Consider the following 25502-nt stretch of genomic DNA (forward strand, 5'->3'; position numbering starts at 1 on the left):
CATCCTGGAAAGACTATAAAGATAAACTCAGGGTCAGTGAATTCCAGCATCAGAGCCAGGACAGAAAACTGGATTCAGCAGGACCTTCCACATGTTCTGAACTCAGCAGGTTTCACAGGACAATGATGGTGTTCTTCACCATTATCATCATCAAAAAATGAAGCTGCTGGTCAGCCTGATCCCCCAGAAATGAGAGAAACATCCTTCAGCAGCTGGCCTGTGACGCCAGCGAGGATCTGCATGTGTTGCTGTTTGAGCTGCTAGCATGGTACCTGAACACAGCATCCGTCTTTACTGTGTAACGTGTTGTTAGCCCTCACAGTTACTACACATGTTCCCCGGAGGCTGGAAAACATCATCCACCCTGGATCATTTCCATAGAAGTTCTACATGAGGCAGAAAGAGGATGAGGTCCAGATTCAAGAGGCAGGAATTTGTAATACATGACCAGCCTGATCCAGTTTCCAGGAACAATTACAGAGCAAAGAGTTTTTAGCTTATTGTATCCATTATTATATCATACAGAGATTTATTTAAACATACTAACATAAATCTAAACCCAGCCCGAACCAGAACCAGGTCTAAGATTCTTCATCCCAGTCTGAACCTTCTTACAGAAGATCAGGAACAGTTCTGGGTCCTTCCCAAAGATCTTTGTTGGATGTTTCTGCCTTTTGTTCAGTTTATAGAGGGGAATGGAGGAGGCTGAGGACACGTCCCGGTGTTCAGGGCTAGGATGGAGGAGGTGTGGTTTCCATCCTCCACCCTGAACATTCTGGGGTCTGTTTTTGAGGAAGTCCAGTATCCAGGTACACGGCAATCAGCCCAGGACCAGGCTGCTTAACTTATGAACCAGTTAATGGGGTAGGACTGGATAAAGTCCACGAACAGCAGGTGTGGAGGATGTTGTCTGTTGACCAGTGTGCTGGGATGCTAACTGATGCGCATGGAGGTCCAAATCTGGAACGGCAGCTTTATGGGGGACTAGGACAACCAGGATGTAGTCGCTCAGGCACTTCTTGTGACCCAGACTGTGGTGGCTGATTTAGGGCAGGTGGCTGAAGAGGTTGAAGATGGTGGTAAAAATATCTTCTAGCTGGTCTGCTTACACATGGACGTTTCTACCTGCTGAGGTCCTGGTTCAGGTCTTTGCTGGTTTTACACATGAAACTAAAGAAACGGGAACAAATTATACATCTTTGGGACAAAGAGCCTAAAGATCCAGTTTAAACCAGTTCTGGATTTGAGCAGAACTGGGCTGAAAATGTCCAAAGACTTTCAGAAAGCTGGATAGGGTTTGGGTTATGATTCAGACTCGGCTCAAACCACTATAAACGTTTACAACAAAGTCTGGCTGCTGGGAAGAGAGCTCTGGAAAAAAATTGCTGCATCTACATTTTTTCATGGACTTTGCCATGAAACATGTGGCTAAACGCTTCCCTGCAGAACTGGGACAAATAGTAACATCAAACTGGAGACGAGGACACTGAACTCGTCTTTAAATGTCTCCTTCCAGCAGCGTCTTCCAGAGTTTTGTCTTTGACCGTTAAGTTTGCCTCCTGCAGCCACTAAAATCAAGTTAATTCATTCAACACAATCCAGCCGTTGTTGTAGGTTTAGGTCACATTTCTGACTGGAATCAGTGTTATGTTGAGAAGAGAACACATGGAGATTCATGTCCAAACAAAAGCACCTCCCCCTTCGTCTGTCCAACTCGCTATAAATTTACAACCCTGGTTATCCAGGCTCAGAGCAAACCCTCTCCAGCTCGCCCACTTAAACTCACTGGAAGGCCTGAAGCTGTTTTCATTCTAGCTGCTGTTTCCTTGAACTTTAGCTCATTGATTTACAGGCTGATGTGGACGTTTAACAGCAGGAGGCGTGTTCACGGCAGGAGGCGTGTTCACAGCAGCCGGGATGAAATAAATCTCTCTGGAGGTCTAAGACTCTCACAGATCCTCCTCCTTTCTGCCCTCAGCACCATCACATTTGCCTCCCTTCACATCTCACTGCCTCGCTGATCCTGGTGGATCCAGGTCCCCTCAGAGTCCGGGTCTGGTCAGGTCTGAAAATTCAGTTCTGGTCTGGTTCTGGTCCGGGCCCACCATGGTGGACAACATGGACTATGAGAAGCAGGAGAAGCGTTACTGCATCCGAGGCAGACATGTGGTCTTCATCTGTGTGACGGTGGTGGTTTGCTCCCTGGCGGTGGGTCTGGGGGTGGGCCTCAGCACCTCCGCTACACCGGCCCCCACGCCACAGCCCACCAAGCCCCCTTCACCTGACCAAGGGCCCTGCTTGCCGTCCGAAGACTCCAGCGGGGACTGGAGGAACTTCCGTCTGCCAGACTACGTGAAGCCGGTTCACTACGACCTACACCTGGAGCCTGACCTGGTGGAGGACACCTACATGGGCACTGTGAACATCCAGGTGGAGGTCAGTAAACCCACCCGTCATCTCTGGCTGCACATCAGGGAGACGTATGTCAGCGCCATGCCCCGGCTGAAGATGCTGGACAGCCAGGGGGGGCAGAAGGAGGTGGCAGTGAAAAGCTGCTTCGAATACAAGGTGGAGCAGTACGTGGTGGTGGAGGCCACAGAGGAGCTGCCTGCCACCAGCCAGGGACAGCTCTACCGACTCAGTCTGGACTTCCAGGGCTGGCTGAACGGCTCTGTGGTGGGATTCTACCGGGTCATCTATACGGAGGAGGGCATCACCAAGTAAGACCAGTACATCCTGAGTGTAAAGATTATTATGTGATGGATCTTTAAAAGAGTCTCTCATTAATCCCCCAGTAAGTATCTCTATCCATCCATCTGTCATCGGTGAACTGATAACAAAGAACTTTAAGAATTGTAAAAGAACTTGAGTTTGACTCCAGGAAACAGGGAAACAGCTGATTTATTTCAAATGCTCCAAGATAAATCTAAATCCAGCCAGAACAAGTCCAGGTCTGAGGACCCGTCCCTCCATGAGACCCGTAAAGCCCGATGGAGGTCCTGGGAAGCTCCAGATGCACCAGGTCCTGGTTCAGGTCTTTGTTGCTGCTGAAATCCTGTTTTCTGTCAGATCTTTGGTGGTTTCACACATGATGAGTCTTTGGGACAACAAAGGGTACCATAAAGTTTACAGGTGAATTTAGACTTTTGTACTGTACAGCAATATATTAATTTAGCCCCGCGCCCATCTCCGCCTGCCATGAAATGAGAAGTCAGTCCCGACATGGAGAAGTAAACCAGGGCCTTGGCTCTTACTAGCAAGAAGCAGCCTTAGCTAGCATCTCCTGTAGCTTGTGCTAGATAGTCAGACCATCAGTTTTTCAGTGTGCATCTGAAACAGCTGATGGTTCATCCACTCTTCTACACGACCTCCTCTGAGAGCAGCTGTGCAGCTTTCGCCTGCAGAAATGGCTGTGATGGATCATTTCACTCGTGTTTGTTTTGTAACCTTAATTTCTAAAGCGCTTTTCACAGACATAAAATGGCTGCAATGAAACAACATAATTTAATAAAATAAATAACCATCAACAAACAGCTTTCCTGAATAAAAGCTGCTTTTTAAAAGAGTCCACGGAGTTGACCACACAGAGGGCTTGGGCAAGTCATTCCAAAAGCCAGGTTTCCCCAGGTTTTAAATCAGGTCTGTGGGACCTTCAGGAGGCTCTGGCCGGAAGACCGAAGGGTGGCCCTGAGGAGTAGGGACACAACAGGTCGGCAATATGCTGGGGGTAGTAACCCCTGGAAAGTCTAAACTAACATTTTAAAGCCAAAAGGGAAATGACTGGAAGCCAAAGAAGTCTTGATAAGAGACTGGATGATGTCGGCTGTTCCGGGCTGTTCCGGACTGTTCCGGACTGTTCTGGACTGTTCTGGGTGGACTTGTCAGTAGTCTGGTGGCAAAGTTGTGTACTAACTGAAGTCTGGTGAGTCGCCATATGCTGGGCTCACACCAACGATTTTCACGGTCACAGACTACAAACGGAAGTCTTTATAAAATCTTAGTAGTCTTACTGGAGTCCCAGCGCTGCCGTCATCTTGGTCGTTGGTAAGCTGGCTGTTTACCGTCAGTCTTTGTCTAGACTTGGATCTGTGACAATATCAAACGTGTTTGATATTATCACAAGTAGCAGTGACGAAACACGATCAACAACCAACAGATGAGCTCTGACAAAAGCAGAAACAAGAATCCTGACAGAACGACGACAGAAACGGATAAAAAAAAAAGAGGAAGAAGAAGCAGTGATGAAACGTCGTTGGTGGAGCCTCCAAAAAGAGAAGCGGATGTTATTAAGAAGTAAACGTCTGCTGTGGATCATTTATGTGTTACAGTATCATGATCTAACAAATCCTCATCCTCCAGATTCTCATGAGTCGGTGTAACACTTGGTGGAGACGCAAAGCCACACTTAATAATGATGATGTGTGATTCCCTGGACGAAAAGTCTCCCCTTGTTTGCTTTGCTGTGGGCAGATCAGCCCTGTTCCATACCAACTGTCCAACATGTCACATAAAATGCTGAAAGAATCTAGTTGTAGTCATAAATAGTGATTCACAGCCAAATCTCAGTCTGAGACTTAAAACTAAACATTTGTCTTTAGATGAGGGCTCGTAGTTTTCTAGAGTCTTTTGCAAATCTTTTAAAAGTGTTCTGGTGTGAGCCCAGCATTAGTAAAACAAGTGAAAACAGAATTACAATGAGATAAAAGCACGAATGATCGTTTCAAGATCTGATTCTGACAACTTCTCCTGACTTTAGAGACAGATCTCATTGGTCAGCTGTTGGAAACGAGCCTCCAAACACAGCTGGATTAGACACAACCCCAAGGCTTCTGAGGCTGGTTTAACAAACCCAGAGCACCAAGATGGTTTCTGATCAAGGGATCGTTTTATCGGAGCAATGATCAGAGTTTCTGTTCTGCTTGAATATATCTGAAGGTCATTTGAAGAGAGACAGTTTTTGATGCAAGACATCCATTCCAGGAGCAGATAAAACTCTGAGTCACTGAAGGGACAACTGAATATCATCAGTATAAAAGTGATAGGACACATGGGGACTCTGACGGTGGTGGAGAGGAGAACGTTGTCCATAATAAAGACAATACTGAACGATACCTCCCACCCGCTTCACAACCTGCTGCCACAAGAGTACGTTCAGAGAGAGACGGATACCACCTCAATGCTCCACTCAACCACACAGGAAGTCATTCCTATCTGCAGCCATCACACTGTACAACTCCTCCATATGACATCCACTGTTTTACATTTACACTCTGCTCTACATATACTTTTTACTGTCATACTGATGATACTGTACATAGTTCTCACTGCAGGACTGATCCTAGATTTGTTTATAGAGATATCCTAACTAATCTTTAATTTTTCTTATTAAGATTTTTATCTTCATCCTTTCTTTATCTGGTATGCAGCGACTGTGTGCACACAGTTTCCTCCGGGAATAATAAAGTTTTCTGATCCTGATTAAAACCAAGAATCTGCTGACCAAGAGGCATCAGGTACAACAAAAACAAAGCAGGACCAAGAAAAGAACCCTGTGGAACTCCACAAGACAGGTTGGACACATCAGACATTAGACTGTTGATAACATTTTCTATATGAGGAAACCACTGGAGGACCGATCCAGACCCATCTCTGATTCAAGTCTAATTATCAGTAAACTGTGATCTACGGTCCGAAAGCAGACGTTAAATTCGGGAGAACCAGAACTGTGTAGCGTCTGCAGCCACCAACACATCACTGGAGACTTTCCCTAGAGCAGATTCACTGGAGCGTTTTCCATAAACCTGACTGAAACTGATCGTAGAAATCCTGCTGCCTCATAAAGGACGGCAGCTGGCCTCCCACCACCTTTTCCACAATATTAGAAACAAATGGAAGTTTTTATTTGGGCCTGTAGTTTTTAGGCTCCGAGGGGTCAAGACTGGGCCTTTTGAGGATGAGGTCTACCACAGCATGTCTGAAGGACCTGAGGACTGAGCCATATTTAAGCAAGAGATTAATCAGTTTTACCAAACAGGGGCAGACAGCATCAGAGGTTTTTAAAAACAATGCCAGCAGGACTGGAAGACGGTTTCATCTGCTCACTAAGGCCAGCACATCCTGCAGGCTGGCAGGAGCGAAGGAGGAGCAAGAGCTCACCGGTGGAACAATCATTAATAGAGGAAGATTAACACGCCCTGATGTCTTGTACTTTATTCATGATAAAACTCTTAGTTAGTGAACAGCCACATGAAGAGCTGAGGGTGCAACAAGGTTTTCACTGGTTTCAACAAGACTTTTTCTTGATTTTTCTTACTACAGGAAACAAGATGAGAGCTAAAGGCTGAGCGAGCTGGCTTTACCATTTCATTTAGCTCCCGCATCATGTCTTTCAGCAGAGTCTCTGATTTAGTGGATTTCCAAGATGCTCCACTTTCTTCAAAACTACAAATGCCTTCATTTATCCACGGAGTGGCTTTTCCATGACCCTGAAGTCTTTCTGACAGGTGCTACCACATCCAAAGCAGACTAATGGCTGTTTTTCTCTCTGCACCACCCAGTCAGCTGCTCCACCTCAGCCCCGTATGTGGACTTATGCCCCCCAGAGATGAACCCCACAACTGTGGTATTGTCTGCGAACTTGAGGATGGTGTGCAGAGGTGCAATCAGATGTGTGGAGGGTATAGAGCATCAGCACGCAGCCCTGAGGGAGTCGGTGCTGATGCTGGTGGCTGCAGATGGATGCTCTCCCACTCTAACCCTCTGGCTGCGGTCTGACAGGAAGCTGGTGATCCACATGCAGCTGGAATGTGGAAGTCCAGGTCCCCCAGTTTACCCACCAGTTAGTGAGGGAGGATGTTGAACGCGGAGCTGTAATCCACAAAGAGCATCCGGGTGTAGTTCCCCTGCTGCTCCAGGTGGAGCGCTGTGGCTACAGCGTCTTCCATCCATCTGTTCACCCTGTAGGCAAACTGGTGAGGATGGAGACTTTTGGGGAACATTGAGGTGATGTGACCCTGTACCAGCTACTCAAAGCATTTCATCACCACCGGAGTGAGAGCTACTGGCCGGTAGTCATTGAGGCTGGAGATGTGTTGCTTCTAAGGCAGGGGGACAATGATGGAGGACTTCATGCAGGGTGGGACGATGGACTGAGAGAGGGACTGGTTGAAGATCTTAGTAAGCACAGTCCCTCAGCACCCGTCCAGGGGCACCATCAGGTCTGGTGGCCTTCCATGGGTTGACATGTTGACAGCGTACACCTCAAGTCTTGCGCCTCACGTCGTGCGCCTCACGTCGTGCGCCTCACGTCGTGCGCCTCACGTCGTGCGCCTCACGTCGTGCGCCTCACGTCGTGCTCTATTAATGTGAGGTTGAAGCTGCTCTGGACCGCAGGGTGTGGTGTAGTTGCCTCCAGAGAATCTGCCTCGAAAAGAAGCTGTTCAGCTCCTCTGCCAGTGAGCCACCTCCTTCAGCAGCTCTGATTTTGGCCTTGGAGTCAGTGAGGTGCTGCGCCCCCCCCCGCCACACCTGCATGCTGTTGTTACTCTCCAGGTGTTCCTCCTCCTGTAGACCTTCTTAGCCTCTCGGATGCCTCTTCAGGTTGGCTCTGGCTGTGCTGTCACCAGACCTGAAGGCAGTGTTCCTGTCTTTAAGCAGCTGCTGGACCTTCTGGGTCATCCAGGGCTTCCTGTTGGGGTACACCTGGACGGTCTTGTCCACTGTGACATTGTTTCTGTTGTCCCTGATGTAGCATAAGACGCTGTCTGTGAACACCTACAGGTCTGGGTCTTGGAAAATGTCCCAGTTAGTTCTGTCAAAGCCGTCCTGCAGCTGCTCAGAGGATCATCAGGCCAAGTTGTTCCTGTCTTTCTGGTTTTGGGAGCAGTTTTCCAGTGTCAAAAACTCTGTGAAATCATCAACAAATGAGCGTGCAGAACCAGGAGGTTGAACTAAGACAATAATAGGAGTGTGTCTTCCCAGTCTTACACTATTGTAGCGCAAAAGAGGTGAACGAGGTTGTGCCTAACAGAGTGCAGCAGAAAGAGTCCTGGGAGACGGGCGCAGGTCTGCCTCCACAGCGTGCGAGCACTGAGCAGTCCAGGCACACCACTCTTTGAGATGAAAACAAACCTTTCATGGATGTTATTGAAGTCAATCCTCCGTTTTCAGCAGAGCGGGACGTTCAGACGGACTGTCTTCTGCAAACAGAAAAACTCTATAACAGCTGTAATAACAGCAGAAGTTGAACGATGAACATAATCAGCAAAGCCCTGCTCTGACAATAAACATGTTTGCTCATTGTTTCGCTGAATGACCACTTATTGTACACACTGTATCTGGTGTCAAAATCTGCTTTAATAAGTCCTTCATGTGATCACAGGAAGATCGCTGCGACGGATCATGAGCCAACAGATGCCCGGAAATCTTTCCCCTGCTTTGATGAGCCCAATAAGAAAGCCACCTACAAGATCTCCATCACTCATGATGCCAGTTACGGAGCTCTGTCCAACATGCCACCAGAGGTACGAGCCCAGGAGCACCACACCGGTTTGATCTTCCTCCATCGTCTCATAGAATGTTCACTTGAAAGATTCCCACCAGGAGGTAGAAAAAAAAAATCAGCTTTCTAGCAACATGTCCAAACCACATTTCTCCAGATCCTACATCAAGGGTGTCCAGCGCCAGTCCTCCATGGCCACAGTCCTGCAGGTTTTAGATGTTTCCTGCTCCAACACACCTGATTCAAAATAAATCTCTCCTCAACAGATAGTTGTCAAGTTCTGTCCAAAAATGTTGATCCATTAATCTGATTCAGGTTCTGCAGCAGGAAACATCCAAAACCTGCAGGACCCAGTCCTTAAGGACTAACTTTAGACACCTGATCTAAGACCTGCAGGACCCAGTCCTTAAGGACTGACTTTAGACACCTGATCTAAGACCTGCAGGACCCAGTCCTTAAGGGCTGATTTTAGACACCTGATCTAAGACCTGTAGGACCCAGTCCTTAAGGACTGACTTTAGACACCTGATCTAAGACCTGCAGGACCCAGTCCTTAAGGACTGATTTTAGACACCTGATCTAAGACCTGCAGGACCCAGTCCTGGGACGTCAACACGAACCTATCAGTCTTTTCTCTTCAACTCTCCAGGGTTCCCCTGAGGACCTGCCGGGAAACAGACGGAAAACCTCCTTCCAGAAGTCGGTTCCAATGAGCACCTACTTGGTTTGTTTTGCAGTGCACCAGTTTGGCTTTGTGGAAAAAACTTCTTCCAGTGGAATTCCAGTGAGTTTCAAAGCACAGCCTTTTTAAAAAGGAAATATTGACTATGTGAAATGGACGATGTTTCACTTCTGAGCTTTTCCTGCTTCTCCAGTTGAGAATCTATGCCCAGCCGAGTCAGCTGAAAACTGCAGAATATGCAGCAAACACTACCAAGATCATCTTTGACTACTTCGAGGAGTACTTCAACATGTCGTACTCCATCTCTAAACTGGGTACGTCTACCAGCTCTTTTCCATCTCTAGTCCATGTTCTGTAATGCGCACGTCTACATGTTATTGTGTTTTACTGCCACTGGGAGGCAGTATTACAGATTCCAGAGGGTTAGGCTGCTTCTTTACTCTGTGATCTTCGTCCACTTCCTTCTGAAATCAGCTGTTATTGGTCCCTCAAGCTTTCAGCCAATCAGCATTTGATTTATTTGTATTCATCAGCTGTCTCAGCGTATTAACAAACCACTTTAAAAACAACAATGCAGAGTACTGCTCAACCTTTACCTGAGTTTTACAGGTACGTAACCAGAACGCTGAACTTTCCTGATCAGTTTGCCAGTCAGTTTACTGGTTGGTTTACTGGTTGTTTTGCTGGTCAGTTTGCTGGTTGGTTTACTGGTTGGTTTCCAGGCTGATTTTATGATCAGTTTCCTGATCCATTCACTGGTTGGTTTATTGGTGGTTTACTGGTTGGTTTACTTGTCGGTTTACTTGTTGGTTTACTGGTCATTTCACTGGTCGGTTTACTGGTCGGCTTACTTGTTGGTTTACTGGTCAGATTACTGGTCAGGTTACTGGTTGGTTTACTGGTTGGTTTCCAGGCTGATTTTATGATTGGTTTCCATGTCAGTTTCCTGATCCATTCACTGGTCAGTTTACTGGTGGTTGTCTGGTTGGGTTGCTGGTCGGTTTACTGGTCGGTTCACTGGTCAGTTTACTGGTCGGTTTACTGGTCGGTCTGCTGGTCAGTCTGCTGGTCGGTTTACTGGTCAGTTTGTTGGTCAGTTTGTTGGTCGGTTTGCTGGTCGGTTTACTGGTTGGTTTCCAGGCTGATTTTATGATCAGTTTCCATGTCAGTTTCCTGATCCATTCACTGGTTGGTTTACTGGTCGGATTACTGGTCGGTTTGCTGGTCAGTCTGCTGGTCGGTTTACTGGTCAGTTTGTTGGTCGGTTTGCTGGTCAGTTTACTGGTTGGTTTGCTGGTCGGTTTACTGGTTGGTTTCCAGGCTGATTTTATGATCAATTTCCATGTCAGTTTCCTGATCCATTCACTGGTTGGTTTACTGGTTGGTTTACTGGTCGGTTTACTGGTCGGTTTGCTGGTCAGGTTGCTGGTCGGTTTACTGGTCAGTTTGTTGATCGTTTTGCTGGTTGGTTTCCAGGCTGATTTTATGATCAGTTTCCATGTCAGTTTCTTGATCCATTCACTGGTTGGTTTACTGGTTGGTTTACTGGCTGATTTCATGATTGGTTTCATTGTCAGTTTCCTGATCCATTCACTGGTTGGTTTTATAGTTTGATTCCTCATCAGTTTCCTGATCAGCTTCCTGGTTGGTTACCTGATGTGTTTCCTGACTGGTTCCCTCGTTATTTCCTGGTTGTTTTTATTTTTGGTTAGTTTCCTTGACCTTGACGGTTTCTTGATCAGTATTCCATGAAATTAAATTGTTTAGGATCCCCATTAACGACTTAAACATAAGCTGTTATTTTTCCTGGGGTGTCCTCTACAGTTTCCCTCCCCTCACGTACAATCTTACAGCCCAATTCAATAAAAAAAAAGCAAAGCAAACAATAACAACAAAAAACTGTTGCTCCTTTATACTCATTCACAAATCAATAGCTTTTTGATACAGATCACAAATCACAAAGTACAGCCATCTCTGTTCAACACAGGACTGCTACTAGTTTCTGATGTGGCTAATATAATTTTATTTAAATATCATTTAAAGCCCTATTTGTGCCATAAAAATATTTTTCACCATTGAAACTTGTTTAACCATCACCATACATTTGCTTTTAATATTACCCTGAGCTTTCATTAGAACACATAAAACATACATTCAAAGACAAAAGTATCATTATTGTAATGAAATAAAAATGCACTTTCTCATCTCCTAAACTGAGAGTTAGCTATGTGCACTTAAATTCAAGAAGAAAAATTTAAGCTAACAGGCTGCCACAAAACTAGTTAATGGAAAGTGACTTTTAGCTCAGAGTTGTAGGCCGTAGTCCAGCTCACATCTCCTTGTTTATCCGATCCAGCCATTTGCATGCAATCCAGCGTGGATGGTGATGAACAGACGTCGGCCTCACTGTGCTCTGTGAACGTTTTAGACTCGCCTTAGAATCAGCGTTGCTGGATGAATTTTATCGTGCCTCACCCCTGCGTCCTTCAATTTTCTCCTGATTTCTGGAAACCCTGCACGTTTTCTGCTCGTCCATGTGGAGAGACCCCTAGCTTCACACTATCTTTCTTGGTGATTTTTAGATTCTCTTCTCTCGTTGTGAACTTTTGAAGACCAGCAGCACCTCTCCCCACGGTCCAGTTCTGAGGGCCATCTCCACCTGTGGCTCCCACAGTAGTTCTTCCTGAAATAGCTGCTTAAACAGAGCGGACATATAGCTGCTTGGATTATTTGCAACTTTGCATTTCAAGTGACTTGGGTTTATGTTTCAGCTTGTCGTTGGCCTTAATGCCATCACACACCTGATGAGTCCAGGTTCGACACCTTCTTCTCATCATCTTCACCAAGCCCTTCGTGTATGTGCAGTTATGTACTACTACTCCTCCACATTCTGGAACGTACCAGGGTGAGGGTTACTGATCTAAGACCTTTCTTCACCTTGCTTCAGCCTTACTTTAAACTTAGAGAAATAACACAACATGGAGTCTCTTACATGCACATACTTATATTAGATCATGTTTTCAGTCATTTAAGCACCACAATGCACCATATGCAGACAAACTGTCAGAGCCCTGTGTTGAGGGAAGGGGGCTCAGATCCAGCTCACCTGTCTCCACCCCACGAGGTGATGGCTGAAAGCTTTAAAACCTCCCATGGATACAGTCAACATGGAGTTTGTAATTGTCTGAGGAAGTGTTGGAATACAACACTGAGAGGTAATTATAGACAACTCTCTTCTCTGATCCAGATAAGATAGCTATCCCTGACTTTGGTACCGGTGCCATGGAGAACTGGGGTCTCATCACCTACAGAGAGACCAACCTGCTGTATGACGAGAACCAGTCCTCCTCCTACAACAAGCAGCGAGTGGCCAGCGTCATCGCCCACGAGCTGGTCCATCAGGTAACTGCTTCTTTCTCTGCTCAGTTATTACCATAAGAAGCCTTTAAAAAGATAAATGCCTTCTTTTGGGGGGCACATGACAGTGTCTTTCTGGGGTGTTTGTTTAGAGCTTCTTTTTCATCGCGACCATTCGCACGTTGATGAATTTTGAATGATAATCTCTAGAATGAGGTATGCGATGCTGTAGGTAACATAGTTCCGGTTAGACGGCAGAATGAAACCAGGTGCACAAAAGTTCATTCAGTTGAGTTTTCATCAGTCTAATCAAAATACTCAATAATAGGAAAATAGCTTCTCTTTTGGTCCATTCTGGAGCACAGCGGGGAGGATTTGGCCAGCCTGACAGATTTTATAGATCGGTGCTATGAGAATCGTCATGGGAAGCCAAACCAAACATCAACCCCCTCCACCTCATCCAAGCCAAGAGCCAGAAACCAGGATTCACCTGAAGTTATTTCACCAACGGGGAGCAACTCAACAGACTTTCTGATCTCTATAGATAAGAAACTCAATAGTTTTGATGCACATTTGAGCCTGGTAGAAATTCTCCACAAAGAGTTCCAGGCACTACGTGAATCACTGGAACTCAGTCAGAAGCAGGTGGAAGCTCTGGCTGTAGAAAATACTGGTCTCAGAGTGTTGGTAAAATCCCTCGACGAGGGCTTGACCCGTCTCTCGGAGGAAAAAAAGAAGATGAAGGAAACGGTGATCGATCTGCAGTGTCATGTTTGCTGCTCTGCTGCAGCACTGCAATCAAGCTCATCTGCTCCACCTGCCCTGGTTGCCCATTCTCCACACCTGCTCCCCACCCTACTTAAACACACTCCAGTCTCTGCTTCCCTGCCAGATGGTCATCTAACCTTGTCTTGTTCTTGAGCTTCCTTGTATTTGCAGACCTCCCCTTTTTTGACCTGGTCACGTGCCTGGATTTTGCTCCTGCCCTGCCCACGTCGGATTGTTCCCCCTGCTGGTTGCCTGCCTGGATATTCACCCCTGCTTGGACTGACCACTGAGTTTTTGCCTGCCCCCTTTGATAAGTAGCCTGATATCTACCTTTTTGTGTATGACCATTGCCTGCCCTCTTGGCCATGTTTTTGGATATTGGATTCATGCTGTAACACCTGGAGTTCTTTCAGAATACGGCGACACACAGTCAGCCCAGATCCTCCTGCCATGTTCCATCAGACAGCTCCAGTTTCTCTCTATGACTCCTCCTGCTTTAATAAACCATACTCTGTTCAAACTTTAAGATCTGTGTGAGGCTGAATTTCCGGGTCTTCATTAGAAACCATTACAGTACCATCTGGCAGGGAAGCAGAGACTGGAGTGTGTTTAAGTAGGGTGGGGAGCAGGTGTGGAGAATGGGCAATCAGGGCAGGTGGAGCAGATGAGCTTGATTGCTGTGCTGCAGCAGAGCAGCAAACATGACACTGCAGGTATGGAGCATGAGAGACAATCTGTTATTTGCAAGGATTCCAGAGCAGACGGAGGAGGACCCTGAGACCACGGCGAAAAACTTCATCCAGACTCATCTGAAACTCCCGGAGGAAATGTGAAAAACATCTCCTTTCTCAGAGTCCATCGTCTGGCCAGGAGGAAACCCGGGTCCAGCAGACCAAGACCCATTGTAGTACCATGACCTGGACATCAGGCTTTGTCGTGACTCCCGATGAGACATTTAACCTGGAAGTGGAGAATCACATGATTCTCTACTTCTCCTGTCATTTTGTGATCTCATGGATCCAGCTAGGCGGACTGTACTCGCGGGCGCTCCGCACCCGACACGCTTTAATTGTGGAGGTCAGAACAAAACCGCCGTGCAGACAGACTGCCGTGCAGACAGACCGCTGTGCACACTCGGTGGAAATGGAGGGTATCGCCCATAAAGCTTCTCTTGGCAAAGCAAACGTGTTGGGCATAACACAGCAGCCAGACCATCATTCTGCCGCCACCATGCTGGACAGGACTAGTTAGAAAATAAAAAACACAATAAAGCTGTGTTTAAAGGAAACAGGTTATGGCCATTAAAACACGAATAAATGTTTTCACCTTCTTATTTAAACCATCAGGGTTTTCTGAGCAGTTGGGCTCTTCAGAGGTTTGTCTGTCACCAGCATGTGGGACATGTTTCTGGTTGGTAAGCAGTCCCTTAGAACAGGAGAGCGGTTTAAACCAGTGAGGATGGGAGGGTTGGAAAAATGTGCTCATATTTCCAAGTTTTTGTTTTCAGTGCCATAAACTTCACTAATCGCCTGGCTGTAGAGAAGTGGAGTTAAAGGGAAGTTTCAGGGTCTGACTTTAAGGAGGTTTTAAACTAGACGAGACTAAACGTCCCCGCTGGTTTTACCTGGTTTCTGCAGGTTTTTCTGATCTCCCCTGATGTTTTTTTTTTTTTTACACTTTTAAGGATAAACGTTTAGAGAAAAGGAAAAGAAATGTTACTTCAGACCTCTGGAGGTAATTACATGTGTCATTACTGTAGATTACTATTATCATCATTATTTATCTGAAGTAGGATTATAACTAAATTCTCCTGATGGTGTTTCTTTTTCTTGTGATCAGCTGCAGCTTGACAACAGTTTTGACTCGAAGTCACATTCCAGGCCTTTCAAAATGGAAAAACTGACATAAGGTCGTTGTCTTCTGAAGATATTGACAATAAAACTTTTCCTATCAGAGAGACCAGAGTCCAGCTTTGGAAATGTTTAAAAGTCTTTATGTTCCTTTGTCAGGGTTTTATGTGGAGATATTTCATTCAGATAAGAGATCTGGTGAAAATCCATAAAGTTTTAAAACCTGATTAGGATTACTGGAACGGTTGACCAATCTGGTTCCTTATGATCCTGGTAGTAAAAGCTGTAACTGCATGCTGGGATGAGCCTTAAACCATTACAGTGTAGGCTTAGCAGGAACAGAGAATCTGCTTGGTCGATACCACGTTTGATGATGACCTCCAGAGTTATCTTCCTCAGTTTCATGGAGTTCTAAATGAAGGCTCTCAGCATCCTTTTGTAGAGCTCCAGGCTTCCCAGTATCCACGTACGCACAAGAACATAAAACAGTAAACAACGTCCTTCATTCTTAATTGTGTCACTAAATGAAAGTTAACTTAATAAATCTAAATGAGTTTTTTATGTTGCTCATTTCTTCACTTCATGTTTATTTTTTATCCCTTGCTTTTGGCTTTGCTGAACACACGGCTAACCCCTAACCCTAACTGATAAATCGATAAAAAGGAAGTAACTGGTGACACTGATGCTTGGAAATGTGTTCATCCAGATCATAAAACAGGAAAAGCAGGAGAAATTCAGGCTGTTCTGATCTAACGTCTGGTATTTCCAGTGGTTTGGGAACATTGTCACCATGGACTGGTGGGACGATCTCTGGCTCAACGAGGGCTTTGCCAGTTTCTTTGAGTACATCGGCGTGGAGAAGGCCGAACCTTCCTGGACCATGGTGAGTTTTTTGGTTTTTATGTTTCTCTTTCCGGCTGCTGGAGCTTCTCGGCCAGGTTCTCCAACATTTTACCAGTGCAAGTAAAAGTCAAACTGTAAGCTGAGGATTAAAAGCAGCCCTGAGTCTCTCTGGTTTTCAGCGAGACATCATGATCATCCAAGACGTGCTTCCCGTCATGGTTAATGACGCCCTCCTTTCCTCCCATCCAATCATCGTGGACGTGTCGAGCCCAGCAGAAATCACCTCGGTGTTTGACGCCATCTCGTACAGCAAGGTTTGAAACGAGAACGCTCCAACCGCCAAGTGTTAACCTGAGCCGAACAACATATGATTAAAACTGCTGGTGTTTTTCCAGGGAGCATCGGTTCTCAGGATGCTGGAGGACTGGATGGGTAGAGCCACGTTCAGAGACGGCTGCCGGGTGAGTTGTAGCCCGGCAGACTGGTGATTCCTTCATAAAATTCCACCCAACGGCTGAGTCAACACTGAGCACTTTCTCTCTTCTCACCAGAAATATCTGAAGGACTTCTACTTCAAGAACGCCAAGACCGCCAACTTCTGGGCCTCACTTGCTGATGTAGGTCCAGACGTTGTTCTGGGAGCTTCTTGAGCCCGGTTATCACTAGATGCTTTGCTCTTTCATTTTGTTGGTTATTTACCGTTGAATACACAGGTTGAGCTGGGAACCCCCCTCTTAATAAAACAAGTCTAGTCTGGTCTGGTCTGGTCTTTCTGATCTGGTCTGGTCTATTCGGATCTGGACTGATCTGATCTGATCTGGTCTGGTCTCTTCTGGTCTACTCTGATCTGGTATGGTCTGGTCTATTCTGCTCTGGTCTGGTGTGATCTGGTGTGTTCTAATCTGGTCTATTCTGATCTGGTCTGGTCTAGTCTGGTGTGTTCTGGTCTGGTCTGATCTGATCTGGTCTGGTCTGGTCTGGTCTATTCTGATCTGGTCTGGTCTGGTCTGATCGGGTCTGGTCTATTCTGATCTAGTCTGATCTGGTCTATTCTGATCTGGTCTGGTCTGGTCTGGTCTGATCTGGTCTGGTCTAATCTGATCTGGTCTGATCTGGTCTGGTCTGGTCTGGTCCGGTCTATTCTGATCTGGTCTGATCTGGTCTGGTCTGGTCTACTCTGACCAGGTCTGGTGTGGTTTTGACTGATCTGGTCTGGTCTATTCTGATCAGGTCTGATCTGATGTGGTCTGGTCTGGTCTGAACTTGTCTGGCCTATTCTGATGTGGTCTGGTCGGGTCTGAACTTATCTCTTCTATTCTGATGTGGTCTGGTCGGGTCTGGTCTTGTCTGATCTGGTCAGGTCTATTCTGATCTGGTCTGGTCTGTTCTATTCTGACCTGGTCTGGTGTGGTTTTGTCTAATCTTGTCTGGTCTGGTCTGATCTTGTCTGGTCTATTCTGATCGGGTCTGATCTGATCTGGTCTCGTCTGGTCTGGTCCGGTCTATTCTGATCTGGTCTCATCTGGTCTATTCTGATGTGGTCTGGTCTGGTCTTGTCTGGTCTGGTCTATTCTGATCTGGTTTGGTCTGATCTGGTCTGGTCGTATCTGGTCTGGTCTGGTCTGGTCTATTCTTGTCTGGTCTGGTCTGGTCTGATCTGGTCTGGTATGCTCTATTCTGATCTAGGCTGATCTGGTCTATTCTGATCTGGTCTGGTCTGATCGGGTCTGGTCTGGTCTATTCTGATCTAGTCTGTTCTGGTCTATTCTGATCTGGACTGATCTGGTCTGGTCTTGTCTGGGACATTCTGACCTGGTTTGGTGTGGTCTTGACTGATCTGGTTTGGTCTATTTTGATCGGGTCTGGTCTATTCTGATCTGGTTTGGTCTGATCTGGTCTGGTCGTGTGTGGTCTGACCTGGTCTGGTCTGGTCTATTATTGTCTGGTCTGCTCTGGTCTGTTCTGATCTAGTCTGATCTGGTCTATTCTGATCTGGTCTGGTCTGATCGGGTCTGGTCTGGTCTGGTCTGGTCTGGTCTGGTCTGGTCTATTCTGATCTGGTTTGGTCTGATCTGGTGTGGTCTGGTCGTGTCTGGTCTGATCTGGTCTGGTCTGGTCTATTCTTGTCTGGTCTGGTCTGGTCTAGTGTGGTCTTGACTGATCTGGTCTGGTCTTTATTGATCAGGTCTGGTCTGATCTGGTCTGATCTGATCTAGTCTGGTCTGTTCTAAACTTGTCTGGTCTCGTCTGGTCTATTCTGATCTGGTCTGATCTGGTCTGGTCTGGTCTATTCTGGTCTGGTATGGTCTGGTCTAGTCTGGTCTGATCTTGTCTGGTCTGTTCTATTCTGGTCTGGTATGGTCTGGTCTGGTCTGGTCTGATCTTGTCTGGTCCAGTCATTTCTGATCTGGTCGGGTCTGATCTGGTCTCGTCTGGTCTATTCTGATGTGGTCTGGTCTGGTCGGGTCTGGTCTGGTCTGATCGGGTCTGGTCTGGTCTGGGCCATTCTGACCTGGTTTGGTGTGGTCTTGACTGATCTGGTCTGGTCTATTCTGATCTGGTCTGATCTGATCTGGTCTAATCTGATCTGGTCTGGTCTATTCTGATCTGGTCTGGTCTGGGCTGGTCTGGTCTGGTCTGGTCTAGTCTGACCAGGTCTGGTGTGGTTTTTACTGATCTGGTCTGGTCTATTCTGATCAGGTCTGATCTGATCTGGTCTGGTCTGGTCTGAACTTGTCTGGTCCATTCTGATGTGGTCTGGTCGGGTCTGAACTTGTCTGTTCTATTCTGATGTGGTCTGGTCGGGTCTGAACTTGTCTGTTCTATTCTGATGTGGTCTGGTCGGGTCTGGTCTTGTCTGATCTAGTTAGGTCTATTCTGATCTGGTCTGATCTGATCTGGTCTTGTCTGATCGGGTCTGGCCTGGTCTGGTCTGGTCTATTCTGACCTGGTCTGGTGTGGTCTTGACTGATCTGGTCTGGTCTATTCTGATCAGGTCTGATCTGGTCTGGTCTGGTCTGGTCTGAAATTGTCTGGTCTATTCTGATGTGTTCTGGTCGGGTCTGGTCTTGTCTGATCAGGTCTGGTGTGGTTTTGTCTGATCTTGTCTGGTCGGGTCTGGTCTGGTCTGGGCCATTCTGACCTGGTTTGGTGTGGTCTTGACTGATCTGGTCTGGTCTATTCTGATCTGGTCTGGTCTGATCTGGTCTGGTCTGGTCTATTCTGATCTGGTCTGGTCTGGTCTGGTCCGGTCTATTCTGATCTAATCTCATCTGGTCTATTCTGATGTGGTCTGGTCTGGTCTGGTCTTGTCTGATCTGTTCTGTTCTGTTCTGGTCTATTCTGATCTGGTCTGATTTGGTCTTATCTGGTCTGGTCTGGTCTGGTCTGGTCTGTTCTATTCTGACCTGGTCTGGTGTGGTTTTGTCTAATCTTGTCTGGTCTGGTCTGATCTTGTCTGGTCTATTCTGATCGGGTCTGATCTGATCTGGTCTCGTCTGGTCTGGTCCGGTCTATTCTGATCTGGTCTCATCTGGTCTGGTCTGGTCTGGTCTGGTCTGATCTGGTCTGGTCTATACTGATCTGGTCTGGTCCGGTCTATTCTGATCTAATCTCATCTGGTCTATTCTGATGTGGTCTGGTCTGGTCTTGTCTGATCTGTTCTGGTCTATTCTGATCTGGTCTGGTCTGATCTGGTCTGGTCTAATCTGGTCTGGTATGGTCTGGTCTGGTCTGGTCTGATCTTGTCTGGTTTTGTCTGGTCCAGTCATTTCTGATCTGGTCGGGTCTGACCTGGTTTCGTCTGGTCTATTCTGATGTGGTCTGGTCTGGTCGGGTCTGGTCTGGTCTTGTCTGATCGGGTCTGTTCTGGTCTGGGCCATTCTGACCTGGTTTGGTGTGGTCTTGACTGATCTTGTCTGGTCTATTCTGATCTGGTCTGGTCTGATCTGGTCTGGTCTAATCTGATCTGGTCTGGTCTATTCTGATCTGATCTGGTCTGGTCTGGTCTGATCTGGTCTGGTCTACTCTGACCAGGTCTGGTGTGGTTTTGACTGATCTGGTCTGGTCTATTCTGATCAGGTCTGATCTGATCTGGTTTGGTCTGGTCTGAACTTGTCTGGTCTATTCTGATGTGGTCTGGTCGGGTCTGGTCTTGTTAGATCTAGTTAGGTGTATTCTGATTTGGTCTGATCTGATCTGGTCTGATCTGGTCTGGTCTGATTGGGTCTGGTCTGGTCTGGTCTGGTCTGGTCTATTCTGACCTGGTCTGGTGTGGTCTTGACTGATCTGGTCTGGTCTACTCTGATCTGGTCTGGTCTGGTCTGGTCTGAACTTGTCTGGTCTATTCTGATGTGGTCTGGTCGGGTCTGGTCTTGTCTGATCTGGTCTGGTCTGTTCTATTCTGACCTGGTCTGCTGTGTTTTTGTCTGATCTTGTCTGAACAGGTCTGAGCGGATCTGGTCTGAACTTGTCTTGTCTCGTCTGGTCTATTCCGATCTGATCTGATCTGATCTGGTCTGGTCTGGTCTGGTCTGGTCTATTCTGATCTGGTCTGGTCTGGTCTGGTCTGGTCTGGTCCGATCTGATCTGGTCTAGTCTGGTTTATTCTGATCATGTTTGGTCTGATCTGGTCTGGTCGTGTCTGGTCTGGTCTATTCTGATCAGGTCTGATCTGGTCTGGTCTGATCTGATCTGGTCTGGTCTGGCCTGAACTTGTCAGGTCTATTCTGGTCTGGTATGGTCTTGTCTGGTCTGGTCTGATCTTGTCTGGTCTGGTCCAGTCATTTCTGATCTGGTCGGGTCTGATCTGGTCTCATCTGGTCTATTCTGATGTGGTCTGGTCTGGTGTGATCTGGTGTGTTCTAATCTGGTCTATTCTGATCTGGTCTGGTCCAGTCATTTCTGATCTGGTCGGGTCTGATCTGGTCTCGTCTGGTCTATTCTGATGTGGTCTGGTCTGGTCGGGTCTGGTCTGGTCTGATCGGGTCTGGTCTGGTCTGGGCCATTCTGACCTGGTTTGGTGTGGTCTTGACTGATCTGGTCTGGTCTATTCTGATCTGGTCTGATCTGATCTGGTCTAATCTGATCTGGTCTGGTCTATTCTGATCTGGTCTGGTCTGGGCTGGTCTGGTCTGGTCTGGTCTAGTCTGACCAGGTCTGGTGTGGTTTTTACTGATCTGGTCTGGTCTATTTTGATCAGGTCTGATCTCATCTGGTCTGGTCTGGTCTGAACTTGTCTGGTCTATTCTGATGTGGTCTGGTCGGGTCTGAACTTGTCTGTTCTATTCTGATGTGGTCTGGTCGGGTCTGAACTTGTCTGTTCTATTCTGATGTGGTCTGGTCGGGTCTGGTCTTGTCTGATCTAGTTAGGTCTATTCTGATCTGGTCTGATCTGATCTGATCTTGTCTGATCGGGTCTGGCCTGGTCTGGTCTGGTCTATTCTGACCTGGTCTGGTGTGGTCTTCACTGATCTGGTCTGGTCTATTCTGATCAGGTCTGATCTGGTCTGGTCTGGTCTGGTCTGAATTGTCTGGTCTATTGATGTGTTCTGGTCGGGTTCATGGTCTTGTCTGATCAGGTCTGGTGTGGTTTTGTCTGATCTTGTCTGGTCTGGTCTGGTCTGGTCTGGGCCATTCTGACCTGGTTTGGTGTGGTCTGATCTGGTCTGGTCTATTCTGATCTGGTCTGGTCTGATCTGGTCTGGTCTGGTCTATTCTGATCTGGTCTGGTCTGGTCTGGTCCGGTCTATTCTGATCTAATCTCATCTGGTCTATTCTGATGTGGTCTGGTCTGGTCTGGTATTGTCTGATCTGTTCTGTTCTGGTCTATTCTGATCTGGTCTGATTTGGTCTTATCTGGTCTGGTCTGGTCTGGTCTTATCGGGTCTGGTCTGGTCTATTCTGACCTGGTCTAGTGTGGTCTTGACTGATCTGGTCTGGTCTTTATTGATCAGGTCTGATCTGGTCTGGTCTGGTCTGATCTGATCTAGTCTGGTCTGGTCTAAACTTGTCTGGTCTATTCTGATCTGGTCTGATCTGGTCTGGTCTGGTCTGGTCTTTATTGATCAGGTCTGGTCTGATCTGGTCTGATCTGATCTAGTCTGGTCTGTTCTAAACTTGTCTGGTCTCGTCTGGTCTATTCTGATCTGGTCTGATCTGGTCTGGTCTGGTATGGTCTGGTCTGGTCTGATCTTGTCTGGTCTGTTCTATTCTGGTCTGATATGGTCTGGTCTGGTCTGGTCTGATCTTGTCTGGTCTGGTCTGGTCCAGTCATTTCTGATCTGGTCGGGTCTGATCTGGTCTCGTCTGGTCTATTCTTATGTGGTCTGGTCTGGTCGGGTCTGGTCTGGTCTGATCGGGTCTGGTCTGGTCTGGGCCATTCTGACCTGGTTTGGTGTGGTCTTGACTGATCTGGTCTGGTCTATTCTGATCTGGTCTGATCTGATCTGGTCTAATCTGATCTGGTCTGGTCTGGGCTGGTCTGGTCTGGTCTGGTCTGGTCTAGTCTGACCAGGTCTGGTGTGGTTTTTACTGATCTGGTCTGGTCTATTCTGATCAGGTCTGATCTGATCTGGTCTGGTCTGGTCTGAACTTGTCTGGTCTATTCTGATGTGGTCTGGTCGGGTCTGAACTTGTCTGTTCTGTTCTGATGTGGTCTGGTCGGGTCTGAACTTGTCTGTTCTATTCTGATGTGGTCTGGTCGGGTCTGGTCTGGTCTGATCTAGTTAGGTCTATTCTGATCTGGTCTGATCTGATCTGGTCTTGTCTGATCGGGTCTGGCCTGGTCTGGTCTGGTCTATTCTGACCTGGTCTGGTGTGGTCTTGACTGATCTGGTCTGGTCTATTCTGATCTGGTCTGATCTGGTCTGGTCTGGTCTGGTCTGAAATTGTCTGGTCTATTCTGATGTGTTCTGGTCGGGTCTGGTCTTGTCTGATCAGGTCTGGTGTGGTTTTGTCTGATCTTGTCTGGTCGGGTCTGGTCTGGTCTGGGCCATTCTGACCTGGTTTGGTGTGGTCTTGACTGATCTGGTCTGGTCTATTCTGATCTGGTCTGGTCTGATCTGGTCTGGTCTATTCTGATCTGGTCTGGTCTGGTCTGGTCTGGTCTGGTCCGATCTGATCTGGTCTAGTCTGGTTCATTCTGATCATGTTTGGTCTGATCTGGTCTGGTCGTGTCTGGTCTGGTCTATTCTGATCAGGTCTGATCTGGTCTGGTCTGATCTGATCTGGTCTGGTCTGGCCTGAACTTGTCTGGTCTATTGTGGTCTGGTATGGTCTTGTCTGGTCTGGTCTGATCTTGTCTGGTCTGGTCCAGTCATTTCTGATCTGGTCGGGTCTGATCTGGTCTCATCTGGTCTATTCTGATGTGGTCTGGTCTGGTGTGATCTGGTGTGTTCTAATCTGGTCTATTCTGATCTGGTCTGGTCCAGTCATTTCTGATCTGGTCGGGTCTGATCTGGTCTCGTCTGGTCTATTCTGATGTGGTCTGGTCTGGTCGGGTCTGGTCTGGTCTGATCGGGTCTGGTCTGGTCTGGGCCATTCTGACCTGGTTTGGTGTGGTCTTGACTGATCTGGTCTGGTCTATTCTGATCTGGTCTGATCTGATCTGGTCTGGTCTGGTCTGGTCTGAACTTGTCTGGTCTATTCTGATGTGGTCTGGTCGGGTCTGGTCTTGTCTGATCTGGTCTGGTCTGTTCTATTCTGACCTGGTCTGCTGTGTTTTTGTCTGATCTTGTCTGAACAGGTCTGAGCTGATCTGGTCTGAACTTGTCTGGTCTCGTCTGGTCTATTCCGATCTGATCTGATCTGGTCTGGTCTGGTCTGGTCTGGTCTATTCTGATCTGGTCTGGTCTGGTCTGGTCTGGTCCGATCTGATCTGGTCTAGTCTGGTTTATTCTGATCATGTTTGGTCTGATCTGGTCTGGTCGTGTCTGGTCTGGTCTATTCTGATCAGGTCTGATCTGGTATGGTCTGATCTGATCTGGTCTGGTCTGGCCTGAACTTGTCGGGTCTATTCTGGTCTGGTATGGTCTTGTCTGGTCTGGTCTGATCTTGTCTGGTCTGGTCCAGTCATTTCTGATCTGGTCGGGTCTGATCTGGTCTCATCTGGTCTATTCTGATGTGGTCTGGTCTGGTCGGGTCTTGTCTTGTCTGATCGGGTCTGGTCTGGTCTGGGCCATTCTGACCTCGTTTGGTGTGGTCTTGACTGATCTGGTCTGGTCTATTCTGATCTGGTCTGGTCTGATCTGGTCTGGTCTAATCTGATCTGGTCTGATCTGGTCTGGTCTATTCTTCTCTGATCTGGTCTGGTCCTGGTCTAATCGGGTCTGGTCTGGTCTATTCTGACCTGGTCTGGTCTGGTCTTGTCTGATCTGTTCTGGTCTGGTCTGGTCTGGTCTGGTCTGATCTGTCTGGTCTGGTCTGGTCCAGTCATTTCTGATCTGGTCGGGTCTGATCTGGTCTCGTCTGGTCTATTCTGATGTGGTCTGGTCTGGTCTGGTCTGGTTTTGTCTGATCGGGTCTGGTCTGGTCTGGACTTGTCTGATCTGGGCAGGTCTCTTCTGATCTGGTCTGGTCTGTTCTATTCTTACCTGGTCTGGTGTGGTTTTGTCTGATCTTGTCTGGTCTGGTCTGATCTATCTGGTCTATTCTTATCATCTCTGATCTGATCTGGTCTGATCAAGTCTGGTCTGGGCTGGTCTAGTCTTATCTGGTCTGGTCTGGTCTGGGCTGATCTGTTCTGGTCTGGTCCGGTCATTTCTAATCTGGTCGGGTCTGATCTGGTCTGTTCTGGTCCGCTCTATTCTGATCTGGTCTCATCTGGTCTATTCTGTTGTGGTCTGGTCTCGTCTGGTCTAGTCTGATCTGATCTGGTCTATTCTGACCTGGTCTGATCTGGTCTGGTCTATTCTGATCTGGTCTGATCTGGTCTGATCTGGTCTGATCTGGTCTGGTCTATTCTGATCTGGTTTGGTCTGATCTGGTCTGGTCTGGTCTATTCTTGTCTGGTCTGGTCTATTCTGATCTGGCCTGGTCTGATCGGGTCTGGTCTGGTCTATTCAGACCTGGTCTGGTGTGGTCCTGACTGATCTGGTCTGGTCTATTCTGATCAGGTCTGATCTGATCTGGTCTGAACTTGTCTGGTCTCGTCTGATCTATTCTGAGCTGGTCTGGTCTGGTCTGGTCTGGTCTGGTCCGATCTGATCTGATCTGGTCTGGTCTGGTCTATTCTGATCATGTTTGGTCTGGTCGTGTCTGGTCTGTTCTGGTCTGGTCAGGTCTCTTCTGATCTGTTCTGGTCTCTTCTATTCTGACCTGGTCTGGTGTGGTTTTGTCTGATCTTGTCTGGTCTGGTCTGATCTTGTCTGGTCTATTCTGATGAGCTCTGATCTGATCTGGTCTGATCAAGTCTGGTCTCCGCTGGCCTAGTCTTATCTGGTCTGGTCTGGTCTATTCTGATATGGTCTGGTCTGGTCCTGTCATTTCTAATCTGGTCGGGTCT

The 25502-nt window shown here is 47.3% G+C and overlaps 1 protein-coding gene across 2 annotated transcripts in view; it reads left to right on the forward strand.

Annotated features, from left to right (window-relative positions):
- Positions 1–25502, forward strand: part of LOC121631409 (glutamyl aminopeptidase) — a 70799-nt gene that overhangs the window by 15181 nt on the left and 30116 nt on the right. The window contains exons 2-10 of one of the 2 annotated variants that reach the window (XM_041972299.1): positions 1979–2720; positions 8381–8522; positions 9150–9284; positions 9376–9496; positions 12430–12584; positions 15927–16040; positions 16180–16314; positions 16396–16461; positions 16552–16617. In XM_041972299.1, coding sequence (XP_041828233.1) covers positions 2107–2720; positions 8381–8522; positions 9150–9284; positions 9376–9496; positions 12430–12584; positions 15927–16040; positions 16180–16314; positions 16396–16461; positions 16552–16617 — 1548 coding nt within the window. In that variant the 5' untranslated portion in view covers positions 1979–2106. The other variant, XM_041972300.1, reaches the window with a different exon arrangement.

The sequence above is a fragment of the Melanotaenia boesemani genome, chromosome 20, assembly GCF_017639745.1.
Source record: "Melanotaenia boesemani isolate fMelBoe1 chromosome 20, fMelBoe1.pri, whole genome shotgun sequence".
Taxonomy (NCBI): domain Eukaryota; kingdom Metazoa; phylum Chordata; class Actinopteri; order Atheriniformes; family Melanotaeniidae; genus Melanotaenia; species Melanotaenia boesemani.